Here is a 14,782-nt window from a genome sequence, read left to right on the forward strand (position 1 = left end):
CTCAGATTTTGTACAAAACTCATCGATTGGAAAATCTCTGTATCCCTGATTGGCCAGCTAATCTGTACATTGTAATTGGCCTGAATACCTCTGAAGTCAGCCGGAAATGTGACGCTCCTTACCATGTTTGAAAGATTCGCTCACAATGCAATTCTAACAGGAGTTAACTTACAGGCTGAGTCCGAAGCGGCAGGAATAATGATAATGTCGGTCTTGTCTACCTCAAAAAGCCCAGGAAGTAAACTGTTGCCTACAATCTGTGTGTTTGTTGTAGTCCAAGAAAAGAGATTTATGTTGGAGACAATAACTCGCGTCATCGTTTACTTTGGGATTTATACCTTTTACTAATACACAATTACACACCAAAGGAAATTTTAAAACGTGAATCGGACAATAGGTGCTCTCTAAGTGCATGGAAAAAGAATTGGATGAACGATGGTACACGTACATCAAGGGGTTTAATCGGAATTTCACCGAAAATATTAGGATATTGACCAAATGTCTTTTATCTTTATTTAGAAAGGACAATGAGGAGTGACTGGAGACTTTTTGAAGTGAAGATTTTTGCATGCACTTATGTTACATACCAATGAAATGACATTTGTGAAAATAAGGCATTTCAATTACTGACTTATAACCTTTTCATTGACATTTAAGTGAAATTACTGAACCCAAACTTAATAATTTGATAAAAAAATGCACTTTTATAAGAAAACATACCTGAAGCACTTAGAGGGTTTTGCATCTCTTTTAAGAAAAAAAACCTCAGAATCAAATTCAAAACAAGAAGGAAGACAAGCAGAAAAAAATACACAAACGTGAGCTATATTTTACAGATCAGAATAAAGTCATAACGTCTGTGGCATCATTTTGTATAAAATTACAGTAACATTTCTGTGACTCTGATGGAATTGAACAGAGGCAATGAGTCTCTCTGAATAACTAAATCATGTTCAAACCTGCAAAAATGAATTTTTTAATGAAACTTTTTAATGTTTATTTGTGCGGCTGGGGATTTGATCCTTTGATTCGTTCATAAGCTTGCAGGTGAAGACAATCCATCAAGGCCTAGTAAAGTTCAAAAGAGCACCAACAAAAATAAAACGGGGCTCGCTGGAATTTCGCACATATTGTAAACAGCTTTTACTGTATGTGACTGTAAAACACCAAACACCATGAAACCAAAGACTTCATTGAGTCTTTTTTAAATAATTGGGTGTGGTTTTGAAATATATTTTTACCATCAGTGCCATACATTTCTCTTTTACAACACAGACCCATTGGCACGATAAATTTAAGGATTAATTAAGTCTGATGTAGCCTATAAGTAGAACAAAACAATACCTTCATTGTCTCTATTTGTGGACAACACTGTTATTGATTTTCATAAAAAGGCAGAAACAAAAAAATTCTCATTTGTACTTGGCTTTAGTGATACAGTCAAACATCTATTTTTCATCTGAAATGCAAAGCAAAGCCAAGTAAGCATTCAGCCATGTTATGTCGCCACAGGGGGGAATTTTTGTCCATTTTAAACAGGATTAAGCGCTTGCAAGGTTAACTGATTTGTTTAAATTTTTACCATCTTATGAATATTTGATGAAACAGGACAGAGTTCATAACTGGACTGTGCAGTCTGACCATGACATCATCAAGCAGGTGCCAGTTAGTTTGTAATTCTGTTTTTATGTGTTCATGTCATTGGGCAAAAACATTCTTTAAACATGTGACATGTCCTACAGTACCATACCTCATGTCACAGTAACCATCTTAAGGATATTTATGTACGCATTTCAGTTTCCTTTAATGAAACATCAAAGCCACACATGACTAAAAGAAGTACTGTAGTTCAAAACAAGAGGGTACATAAAATACCTTCCTTCACCCCATTAAGGAGAGCAGGTCTCAAGTGCTCTGTTATATGCAGTTGCTGGAATTCTCTGTGGCTGGATTGCATTAACTTTGTTCTTCAGTACCAGCAAATCTATAAACTCACTCATGCGATCGTGTAATCCCCACGCAAACTAAAATAGGTATATGAAAATGTAAGTATGTATGTATGTATATTTAATGTAAATATATTGTATTTACAAATTAAAACTTTTTATTAAACTTTTATTTTAAAATTAAAGCCCATAGACGGGAATTCCTTTATTTTAAGGTGAGACCTCAACAAGCTGTGTTTCAATAATGTGTTTATACTATTATTCTATGTGGGAAAATATAATGAGTAAATGACTCTAAGCATTTGATATATGCATATCATGATAAAATATATTTTCAATTATCAATAATAATAAATGAATATATGACATTAAAGAGTTGTTATCTATTAAATGTGTCAGTAGGTACTTATTATTTATATTATTTTTTATCTTTATTTAAACTTTTTGTATTTTTAGATTGTTGTTCATAACAATGAGACTCATACAGGTTTGTAATTTAAACACTTTTACTGCACTACTGTAGTATTTCAATGTGGGGCAGTGGAGAGTCTTTTAAATGCCTCACTTTTAGTTCGGCACACAGTCATTCATGTCTGGAGAGCGCGCATTACGCACGGGAGTTGCAGCGACGCGCACACGTTCCCAAAGTGTTTTGGGTTTTCATCCTTTTCTCTTGGCTTCTCAGAAGTAAGGAACATCACGTTCAACCACAGAAAACACAGGGATGAACTATTTTTACCTTAATGCGCAAAGACAGCAATGTTCAAGTGAAGAAGCTGGATATATGGACAGGTGTATTTCAAAGCGCATCGCATCATCAGCATCAGAAATGTTCTTGTTGACAAACTGAAAATGGATAACCGATAGCTGGATTTTATTCATCTACATTTACAGTACATTTAAGACGCTTTTACAAGAAAACAAAAGTGAGGAGTGCAACAAAGCGATCCATCCTAAACGAGGCAATAACACGAGCACAGATGTTGAAAGACCATGCACATAAATAAATGATGCACTGGGACTCGGATGCTTCCGGATGAACATCTCGTCTATAGACTGTTGATCATGAATCCTCTGTTTGTGATGTTTTTGTGCGTACTTTTAATTTCTGGTTTTGTGCAAGGCTTCTCAGGTAAGGTTTTCTTGTTTAAATCTTAATTGAATTGGTTTAAAAAAACGTTATTGATTACATATCGCGTAACAAATCATTATTGAATGTACATTTGAATAGGATGTCATTTATGCATTCATATTTTACGTATGTTTGTTAGTAGAATAATACGTAATGTAATAGGAGTTACATTAATAATTTAATCAATTCAATCATAATAATATACTTTCAGATTTATAAACTATAATTTTTTATTTTCATTTGTTCTTCAGTTTTTACATCACCTATAATCTTAAAAATAAAGGTGTTTGAAAGGTTTTTTGCAACAATGCCACAGAAGAACCAGGTTCCTCAAAGAACCATTCAGCCTCCGGTCCTGTGATCCTTTAAGATATCTTTATTTTAAAGAGATAGTTAACCCAAAAAAATGTCGTTAATGACTCACCCTCATGTCATTCCAAACTCGTAAGACCTCCGTTCATCTTCAGAACACAGTTTAAGATGTTTTAAATTTAGTCCGAGAGCTTATTGACCTTTCATTGAAAATCTATGTACGGTATACTGTCCATGTCCAGAAAGGTAATAAAAACATCATCAAAGTAATCCATGTGACATCAGTGGGTCAGTAAGAATGTGTTGAAGCATCAAAAATACATTTTGGTCCAAAAATAAAAAAATGACAACTTTATTCAGCATTGTCTTCTCTTCCGCGTCTGTTGTGAAGCGCATGCGCGAGACTAAAGTCACGTGACTGCAGTTTTTTTTCCAAACTTACAGCGTGCGTCTCCCTCAGACTGTAAACAAAGCCCGGCCCACAAAAACAAAACAAAAGAAACAGCTGGGGTGCACCAGATAACACGTCAGCCACGTCGTACGTCATTCAAGTCACTGCAGTCAGTTGACTTTAGTCTCGCGCATGCGCTTCACAACAGACGCGGAAGAGAAGACAATGCTGAATAAAGTCGTAATTTTTGTTGTTTTTGGACCAAAATGTATTTGCGATACTTCAACACATTCTAACTGACCCACTGATGTCACATGGACTACTTTGATGATGTTTTTATTACCTTTCTGGACATGGATAGTAGTATACCGTACATAGATTTTCAATGAAGGGTCAACAAGCTCTCAGACTAAATATAAACATCTTAAACTGTGTTCCGAAGATGAACAGAGGTCTTACGAGTTTGGAACGACGTGAGGGTGAGTCATTAATGACATTATTTTAATTTTTGGGTGAACTACTATGTTGCAGTGTTGTCTATGTATGTGGTTTGATCCAGAGATTGGTTCAGTGAAAGTCCTGTAAGATGGCTGTCAAACATTGTGACATGTCAGAATGTGTTTACATTTCATCCACGTTTCCTGCAGTGCTTTTATGTGAATGTGTATGGATGTTTTGTGCATTTATTCCCTTGTCCTTTTTTTAATACAGAGTCCAGATGTGTTGGCCGCGCCTGTAGCCCTCCTATGGGTAACTTGGCTATTGGCAGGACCCTCTTCACGCTTTTCAACTCTTCCTGCTCACCGACTCAGTCACGCTGTGTAGCAGAGCTCCATCCTCCTGCCATGATGGCAGATGACCCATTTCTTCATCCAGATACCTGGTGGGCTTCTGTGGCGACCGCTGGTGAAAAGGAAGAAATCCGGCTTGACTTGGAGTCACGGTTCTGCCTGAGCCATGTCGTGATGTTGTTTCGTTCCCCACGTCCTGCTGCCATGAGGCTGGAATGCTCGCGGGACTTCGGTCAGACGTGGGAAACTTTAAAACTGTTTGCCAGGAACTGCAGTGAGATGTTTGGAGTCCCTGATGATGTAAGGCAACCAGGAGCTCTGTGCACATCCAGATATTCCAGTGTGCTCCCATGCAGCAGAGGAGAGGTATGGAGCAAGATAACTTGTTAACACATGTGTTAAACATTGACCTCTTGAAATCATGACGGGATGTTTTAATTGTTTTCCAGATCATATTCCGGTCCATAGGATTAGGAAGTGGGATTGTTGATCCTTACAGTCCCGAAGCCCTGTCCCGACTGACCCTGACTAACTTGCGAATACAGTTTCTAAAGTCTCAGCATTGTCCAGTCTCTAAAAGCCAGCGGAGTGTCCAGGATCCCACATTTTTACCCAAAATGCAAAGCAGGTCACTCACAGCTAACTCAGATCAAGATTCATCTCCTTTTGCTATCTACTCTCTTGTGGCTAAAGGGACATGTTTGTGTCATGGTCATGCTGAACACTGCCTTCCTAAAAATGATGGACAAGACAGCTTGCAAGATGGCAATATGGTAAGTTTATGAGGGAATTATGAGACAGGCAGTTGCACAACCACCTATTAAGTCCATAATTATGAGTATTACATTTGACAGACAAGTGAATAATCTATACATTGTACATTAAGTGCACACGCCTTCCATAGGAATCTATCAAACCCGTGACCATGACTAAAGTCCCTTTAGGGAAGTCGTGCCACTAGGCGACCATGCTTGCCTCCGGGCAGTTATTTCAGTCATGCAAGACTAAAGTCTACTTGAATGGGGAAAGACAGAAAACTCAAACATTGCAACAAATTAAACAACATATTTTAACCAGCAATTAAACCTGACATCAACTGTACCATAAACTTTATTTCTTAAGCTTAAATTATGCTAAAAACACTTTTATTCAAAGCCCCTCCCCCAGAGAATCATCATTTACCGATTGATGGTTCTGGCTAGGTGGGATACAGCTATTGCCAAATTTTGTGAGATGTTGGGTTTAGGGTTAGGTTTGGGGGTAGGATTAGGATGAAACATCGTTTTTAGGGTTAGGTTTTGGCTAGATTGGATATAGCTACGGCCTAACTCCTGTGAAATGTTGGGTTTAGGGTTAGGTTTGGGGGTAGGATTAGGATACAAACAGCGCTCATCCTGAGAGATGTCACAAGATTTTGCCCATAACTGTATCCCTTCCAGCCACAACCATGATTTGTTCTGGTAGGGGTAGGGTTTAGGTTTGGGGGTAAGATTAGGATAAAAACAGCGCTCATCCTGAAAGATTTCACCAGATTATGGCCATGGCTGTATCCCTTCTAGCCACAAGCATGATTGGTTCTGGTAGGGCCAGGGTTTAGTTTTGGGCGTAGGATTAGGTTAAAAAAGCGCTCATCCTGAAAGATTTCACCAGATTATGGCCATGGCTGTATCCCTTCTTGCCACAAGCATGATTGGTTCTGGTAGGGCTAGGGTTTAGGTTTGGGGGTAAGATTAGGATAAAAACAGCGCTCATCCTGGAAGATTTCATGAGATTTTGGCCATGGCTGTATCCCTTCTAGCCACAAGCATGATTGGTTCTGGTAGGGCTAGGGTTTAGGTATGGGGGTAGAATTTGGATAAAAACTGCGCTTATCCGGCGAGATTTCACAAGATTTTGGCCATAGCTGTGTCCCTTCTAGCCACTACCATGATTGGATCTGGTAGGGCTAGGGTTTAGGTTTGGGGGTAAGATTAGGATAAAAACAGCGCTCATCCTGGAAGATTTCATGAGATTTTGGCCATGGCTGTATCCCTTCTAGCCACAAGCATGATTGGTTCTGGTAGGGCTAGGGTTTAGGTTTGGGGGTAAGATTAGGATAAAAACAGCGCTCATCCTGGAAGATTTCACCAGATTATGGCCATGGCTGTATCCCTTCTAGCCACAACCATGATTGGTTCTGGTAGGTGCTAGGGTTTAGGTTTGACGGTAGGATAGGATTGGGATAAAAACAGCGCTCATCCTGGGAGATGTCACAAGATTTTGGCCATAGCTTTATTCCTTCTAGCCACAACCATAATTGGTTCTGGTAGGGCTAGGGTTAAGGTTTGGGGGTAGGATTACAATTTTAAACCTTTTTTCTGACAGTGTACTAGCACCACACTTTACCAGTTGAGCTACTGGAAGAAGAAATTGAGATTAATTCTGTTTTGTTTAACTACACTGTCACATATATTTTTTCTATTCTGCATACTTGAGGCCGTAAGTGCACTTTGTGGCTTGTCAGGAAAAAAAAAATGGCCCGTTATATGTATTTTTAGTCTTTGTGGATTTATGTGGCAGGTGTCTGGTGTGTGTTTGTGTACCCACCACACAGCTGGTGAACATTGCGAGAGGTGTGAGCCGCTCTACAATGATCGACCCTGGAGAGCAGCCAACGGAAGCAGCGGTGAGAGCAACCCATGCCAGAGTAAGTGACTTTCTTGTATGAACAGGCTTGTGTTGTGTCAGTCCTTTGAATTAGGAAAACTGGAAATATAACAAGTCTTTCTTTCATCTTATCTTATTTATATGCACCTATATAGAGGGTATGCAACAACGGCAAATTTTTTACTTACCTGATATATGGCTACTGATACTGATTGACTCTTCTTTTGACTGTTTTTGCAGTCTGGAAAAAGACCGCTCCAAATTTTTGTTGAATTTGTTAGCACAGTTGATCACACTATCGATAACTACTTTTCCCTTTTTAGACGCGTTTTTCACGCTATGCCAATGCTGTCGCTTAGACTTTTTGCCACTTAGTGGCCGTAACCACAGTCACTTTCGCCGAAAGTGACGTCACGTGCATACCCTCTATAAGATAAATGTCCTTCTATCATCTTTCTATATCATCTTTTGCTTTTGAGGTTCACCAAAATTGACCCTATACGTGACCCTGGATCATAAAACCAGTCATAAGTTGCACAGGTATATTTGTGCCAATATCCAACAATATGTTGCATGGGTCAAAATTATACATTTTTATGCCAAAAATCATTAGGATATTATGTAAAGATCACGTTCCATGAAGATATTTTGTAAATATCTACAGTGAATATATCAAAACTGTATTTATCATTAGTATAATATGTATTACTAAGGACTTCATTTGGACAAACTTAAAAGGCGATTTTCTCAACATTTGAGTTTTTGTGCACCCTTAGATTTCAGATTTTCGAGAAAGTTGCATCTCGGCCAAATATTATCCTGTCCTAACCAACATACATCAATGAAAAGCTTATTTATTTAGCTTTCATATTGTAAATCTCCATTTCAAAAATGTATTTATTAGATAAGATACAATTTTATTTTCTTTGTGCACGGTACAATTTAGCATCTATTGCTAGTTTGCTAACCAGAAGTGCAAATAGCAATGTTTATAAATAAATCTGTGTATATATATATAATAAAATTAGTGCTCGGCAAGGATTAATCGCGATTAATTGTATACAAAATAAAAGTGTTTTTTTTTGCATAAAATATGTGTGTGTACTGTGTGTAATTATTATGTATATTTTACCACACACACATACATATATTCATTTCAAAATTTTTTTATTTATATATAATTTTTTTACATTTATATATAATATAGAATATATATAAAAATACATGTAAATGGTTCTTAAATACATACATGTGTGTGTGTGTGTGTGTGTGTGTGTGTGTGTGTGTGTGTGTGTGTGTGTGTGTGTGTGTGTGTGTGTGTGTGTGTGTGTGTATTTATATATACATAATAATAACACACCCTCATATGATATGCAAAAACTCACTTTTATTTTTATGCGATGAATTGCGATTAATCTTTACACAGCACTAAAAAATATGAAGAGTTTGGTTCCAAAATGAGGTAAATTGTCAAAACATGTTTATTATTATGTTATCATGTTTTTATTGTGTTTTATTGTGATACTTAGCTGTGCTACGTTTTTGTTATGAAGGTTTAAATCAAAACAAACCAACTGCAAACAAAATTTGGAACCAAACTTTTCATATCTTTATGGACGACAAACAATGGACTGACCCAACAATGGATTAAAACATTCCAGCATTTTGAGTTGTTTCTCTCTTTCTGTTCCTCTTTCTTCTATCTGTTCAGAATGTGATTGTAATGGGCACGCAGAAAGCTGTCACTTCTCGCAGCGAGTGTGGTTGTCAACAGGGGGCAGTAGTGGTGGCATCTGTGACAACTGCCAGCATAACACCGTGGGTCGCCGGTGCCAGCGCTGCCGCCCCGGATTCCACCGTCACCCTGCCAGACCCCTCAACTCGCCACATGCTTGCACACGTAAGACAGTCTGAAGGACATACAGTGTATCAGAATGTAAAGGTTTAGATTACGACAATATTACTTCTTTCATTTATAATCCTGCATTGTTAGCAGTTTTACTTCACAGTGTAATTCTAAGGGCTTTCTTTGGCAGGATGCTGGTGTGACCCAGTTGGCTCTGTGTCAGCGAGCAGCGAGACACCGTGGTGCCATCCCAGAAGTGGGCAGTGTCACTGTAAACCCGGTGTGGGTGGCACCACCTGCAGTCATTGTCTCCCGGGGTACTGGGGCTTCGGAGAGGAAGGCTGCAAAGTTTGTGTGTGCCCTCTGACCTGTGACCCCATCACTGGTCATTGTCTAGACAGGTTTAAGTTAGCTGTTTGTAACTAAAAGCATGAGCATCTCCTCGTATTATTTTCACTGTCAGTGCTTTGATTTTTGGTTGTTTTTCTGTTTTGTTGTTTTCCTTTTACAGCAGAGGGAATGTCAAGCTTTACAATGTACGCATTGGTGGGAAAATTCCTGAACTGTCCCACATTAAACCTCAAGAGGATGAGAGGGTGTGGCCTAAAGAACTGGCCATCTCTGCGCTGTACTACACAGGTGAGACGACTACAGTAACAATACATTCCACAGACAGCAACAAAGACTTTTGTGAAACGTGGGAAACCACAGCAGTAAATTTAGGATCTGACTTGTCAAAGATGAGGCTTTTTATGTGACTCCTTCAAAACGTATATGGCTTAAATGTTTAGCTGAGTAAACATAATAACAGTGGGTGAACCTCATGAAACCTCAGAAATGCAAAGATCATAATTTAACTTAAAGTCAAAGAAAAGATATAAAAATATATATTTTTGCTAATTAAAATGAAATTAGTTTTTTTGCATTGTAATTGTATTGTTGAAAATGGTATCACAATTAAAAAAGCTTAAAAAAAATTGTATAGCACTCAATTTTGCTTTTTAGCAAAGCAGTTTTTCAAAACATCCATATTAGAACAGGCAAAAACAATCATACTGTTATTTATTGTGTTACCAAACCAGTCTGTGCCAATTTTTTATATGATTTATATAGTAGCTGTACTTAATGTAAAAATAATTGTCTGTAGGATTGTAATCTGAACCTTAATTTCATAATGCTATTAAATATGCTTGATTTTTATTTCCAAATATTTATGCCACCAAACATGCTAATAATGTTAAGTATAAGAAGATGATACTAAAATATTTTTAAATAGGCTACATGTTCATCTTTCTCAGTACCTTTTGCAGTGTAGGAATAGTGGGTTACGCAAAGAAAATTGTATATAAGTGTTGCACACAGCATACTTTCGAAAATGTCTGAAAAAATAGAGGGCCTGTGCCCCAGTAGAGCTTTATGTCTAGTAATGCCCCTGCCCAAACCCCAAATCTAACCCCAACCCCAAGCAATGATTTAAAAATAGGGGGAAAAAAGAGAAAACAATACATACAATGACATGATAAAGAAAGTCGTGCCACAAACACGAAAAACTATTTATAGAAATTCGTGTGAGTGTCATGAAAAAGGCATTTATGCTCAAGGCACGTAAAAAAGCTGAATTTCGTGCCATGGACAAAAATAAATTGATCAAATTTTGCGTGAATATAAAACGACTTTCCATGAGATCGTTTTGAGTAAATACTAACATTTAAAATAAATGTTAGCAAGAAGTTTAGTCAGAACTAACTTTAAAATACACTTCTGTAGGACTGTTATAGTATTGTTTTCATTAGTGGTGCAATAAAGAAAATGTGAAAATATAAAAAAAAATAAAAAAAGTATCAAAATGGCAAAATATTTTTATGCATTATTATCCAAAAATACACTCACTTAAAGGATAATTAGGAACACCTGTTCAATTTCACATTAATGCAAGTATCCAATCAACCAATCACATGGCAGTTACTTCAATACATTTAGGGGTGTGGTCCTGGTCGAGACAATCTCCTGAACTCCAAACTGAATGTCAGAATGAGAAAGAAATGAGATTTAAGCAATTTTGAGCGTGGCATGGTTGTTGAGTATTTCACAATCTGCTCAGTTACTGGGATTTTCACCCACAACCATTTCTAGGGTTTACAAAGAATGGTGTGAAAAGGGAAAAACATCCAGTATGCGGCAGTCCTGTGGGAGAAAATGCCTTGTTGATGCTAGAGGTCAGAGGAGAATGGGCCGACTGATTCAAGCTGATAGAAGAGCAACTTTGACTGAAATAACCACTTGTTACAACCGAGGTATGCAGCAAAGCATTTGTGAAGCCACAACACGCACAACCTTGAGGCGGATGGGCTACAACAGCAAAAAGACCTCACCGTGTACCATTCATCTCCACTACAAATAGGAAAAAGAGGCTACAAATTGCACAAGCTTACCAAAAATTTTTTTTGAAAAATGTTGCCTGGTCTGATGAGTCTCATTGAGACATTCAGATAGTAGAGTCATAATTAGGCGTAAACAGAATGAGAACATAGATCCATCATGCCTTGTTACCACTGTGCTGCAGGCTGCTGGTGGTGGTGTAATGGTGTGGGGGATGTTTTCTTGGCACACTTCAGGCCCCTTAGTGCCAATTGGGCATTGTTTAAATGCCACGGCCTACCTGAGCATTGTTTCTGACCACCATGTACCCATCCTCTGATGGCTACTTCCAGCAGGATAATGCACCACGTCACAAACCTCGAATCATTTCAAATTGGTTTCTTGAACATGACAATGAGTTCACTGTACTAAAATGGCCTCACAGTCACCAGATCTCAACCCAATAGAGCATCATTGGGATGTGGTGGAATGGGAGCTTCGTGCCCTGGATGTGCATCCCACAAATCTCCATCAACTGCAAGATGCTATCCTATCAATATGGGCCAACATTTGTAAAGAATGCTTTCAGCACCTTGTTGAATCAATGCCACATAGAATTAAGGCAGTTCTGAAGGCGAAAGGGGGTCAAACACAGTATTAGTATGGTGTTCCTAATAATCCTTTAGGTGAGTGTACATGACAAGTCTAAATGCACTAAATCACCAAAATAATGATCCAAAAATTTGCTTCTTTGCCTTTATGCAAAATAACATTTCTTGATTTGGGGTTTAATTATGGACAAATATATACATTCAATTTATGTAAGTTATGTGTGTATTACTCTATAGGGAAGTGTAGCTGTAAGGAGAAAAGGCTAAAAAGTGTGTCTGATCTTTGTAAGATGAAACATGCATATGGTAAGTTTGTAATGGATTTTTATTTCATGTTGATTCAGTAGGCACTTCTTTTTTTAAGCTGTCTGAGACACATTTAATGCAGTAATAAGTGTTTACTTTACTGTTTCTGATTGCTGTAGTTATCAATGCCAGCGTGTTATCCGCTCATGATAAAGGCACACACGCTGTTGTTCAGGTTAAAGTGAGGAAGGTGTTTCGTTCTGGAAAGCTGCCTCTCTCACAGGGCACGCACACACTGTACCCGCTCTCCTGGACCAGCCGGGGATGCACCTGCCCCATTCTTAACCCAGGTACAGCAGCTAAATGTCCCCAGTTACCTTAGTAGAAATACTTTTAAAGGAATTTGCCCATAATACGCTGTATACCTAAAGAAATAATAGTACTTTTAATGTTTAAAGGCGGGGTGCATGAACTCTGAAAGCCAACGTTAACATTTGAAATCACCTAAACAAACACGCCCCTACCCCAATAGTATCTGGACCTTCTTTTGATAGACCCACCCCACACATATGCAACCCAGGGAACGATGCCGGTTAGTAGACACGTCCCTTACTACTGATTGGCTACAAGTGTGTTTTGGTACACGGTCCGACTCCCTTTTCCAAAGTGTTTTTCAAAAATCATGCACCCCGCCTTTAAAGTATGCATATTATGTATGATGACATGACTAGCTAAATACTATCAAACTGTACTAATTTCTTTGAATCAGAGTTTATTTTATGTATATTTTGTGTACATTAGGGTTAGGTAGTGTATTTATTGTATTGCACTTCTGTACTTTTTTCAGTCTTTTGCATTGTGTATGGTTATGTTTGTTATATCATGCAAAACAATTTCCTTAGGTCTATCTACTGTATATCAGCAAACCATGTTATCAATGCGCTATAGACAGTTGTAGATCACAGTAGATTTAGTTTAGTTTTGTGACTTGCACATTTCTTGTTTCTCCATCTTTAGGTGGGAATTATTTGCTGGCCGGTCCAGAAGAGGTCAAATCAGGGAGGCTATTGGTCACCATGCAGAGCCTGGTGGTGCCCTGGACCCCAACCCTGGGCTTTCAAGTTATAGAAGCACTGCACCAGGGCTGCCTTTGAGGCTCTTAACCCGAATGCTAAAACTTGAAAGCCTTTTCAGACTTGTGTAAAACATGTGCCATCAGACCAAAGCACACAGCTGGAAAATATGAATTATCATGGATCAGATGGAACTGAGTAATGTGATCAATTACCAGATGATCGACTTGATATAAAGCACAATTGCTTTTCCTAGTGGCTGTTGTTTTGTGAACACTGGATTGGAAACAGATGGAGTAGGACAAACTGATCATCCCTCACATAACCACATATGATATTGTAGCCCATACCATTGATCAAAGAAATGAAGACACCTCCAGAATTAATTTAAACACCGTACTTTCCAAACAAACCGATAACTGAGAAAGATAAAGTCAAGTTATTGGAGCACACCAGTATACATATTAACTTGAAGTCATGCTACTGTTTTATTTCATTGGGTTTAATATTTCTACTCTTTAGATTTTTGAAGATGTCAACATTATTAATATAACTGAATGCAGATCTTTGAATAAAAGGACTGCAGGACATTTGTGACCCAGGGCTACGAAACCAGTCATACGTAGCACTGGATTATTTGTAGCAGTAGGCAAAAATACATTGTATGGGTCAATAATAAATTTATTGTGCCAAAAATCATTATGATATTAAGTGATGATCACATTCCATTTTGTTTTCCTACTGTAAATATATCAAAACTTTATTGTTCATTAGTAATATAAGACTTCATTTGGACAACTTAAAGGAACACTCCACTTTTTTGAAAATATGCTCATATTACAGCTCCCCTAGTATTAAAAATTAGATTTTTATCATTTTGGAATCCATTCAGCTGATCTCCGGGTCTGGCGCTAGCATATTTAGCATAGGTTAGCATAATCCATTAAATCAAAACAAATCTTAAAAATAAGAAAAAGAAGAAAACATCTCTTATACTGGGAAAAATCTTATCTAGTTTATGATGATCTGGTTTGTGTGGCTTTGTAATGGAAATGTATTTTATTTTTATTTTTTTGTGTTTTTTTTTATTTATTTTTTATTTTTTTCTCTGTGTAAACTATGTATGTTAATGTAGTAAGGTCTGTTATGCGTCTCCCCCTGTTATGTATGTTATGTATTGTTGTTCGTTTTCTTTTCTGTAATGTTAAATGAACATGCAATAAAAAAATAAAAAATAAATAAAAAAAAATAATCCATTAAATCTGATTAGACCATTAGCATCGCGCCTAAAACATAACCAAAGTTTGTGTTGGTTTTGATATTTTTCCTATTTAAAACTTGACTCTCCTGTAGTTACATTGTGTCCCAAACCGACGGAAAATTAAAAGTTGTGATTTTCTAGGCAGATATGACTAGGAACTATATTCTCA

General features: G+C 37.6%; 1 protein-coding gene across 1 annotated transcript; it reads left to right on the forward strand.

The window, feature by feature from the left end:
• The first annotated feature begins 2,553 nt into the window (after positions 1-2,553).
• Positions 2,554-14,639, forward strand: LOC135719400 (netrin-4). Its single transcript, XM_065242093.1, has 10 exons — positions 2,554-3,078; positions 4,493-4,938; positions 5,022-5,345; positions 7,132-7,258; positions 8,930-9,118; positions 9,255-9,465; positions 9,576-9,703; positions 12,271-12,339; positions 12,459-12,629; positions 13,297-14,639. Exons 1-10 carry the CDS (start codon positions 2,973-2,975, stop codon positions 13,431-13,433), a joined length of 1,908 nt encoding a protein of 635 aa, XP_065098165.1. The 5' UTR covers positions 2,554-2,972; the 3' UTR covers positions 13,434-14,639.
• Positions 14,640-14,782: the final 143 nt, after the last annotated feature.

The sequence above is a fragment of the Paramisgurnus dabryanus genome, chromosome 14 (assembly GCF_030506205.2).
Source record: "Paramisgurnus dabryanus chromosome 14, PD_genome_1.1, whole genome shotgun sequence".
Classification (NCBI taxonomy): Eukaryota; Metazoa; Chordata; class Actinopteri; order Cypriniformes; family Cobitidae; genus Paramisgurnus; species Paramisgurnus dabryanus.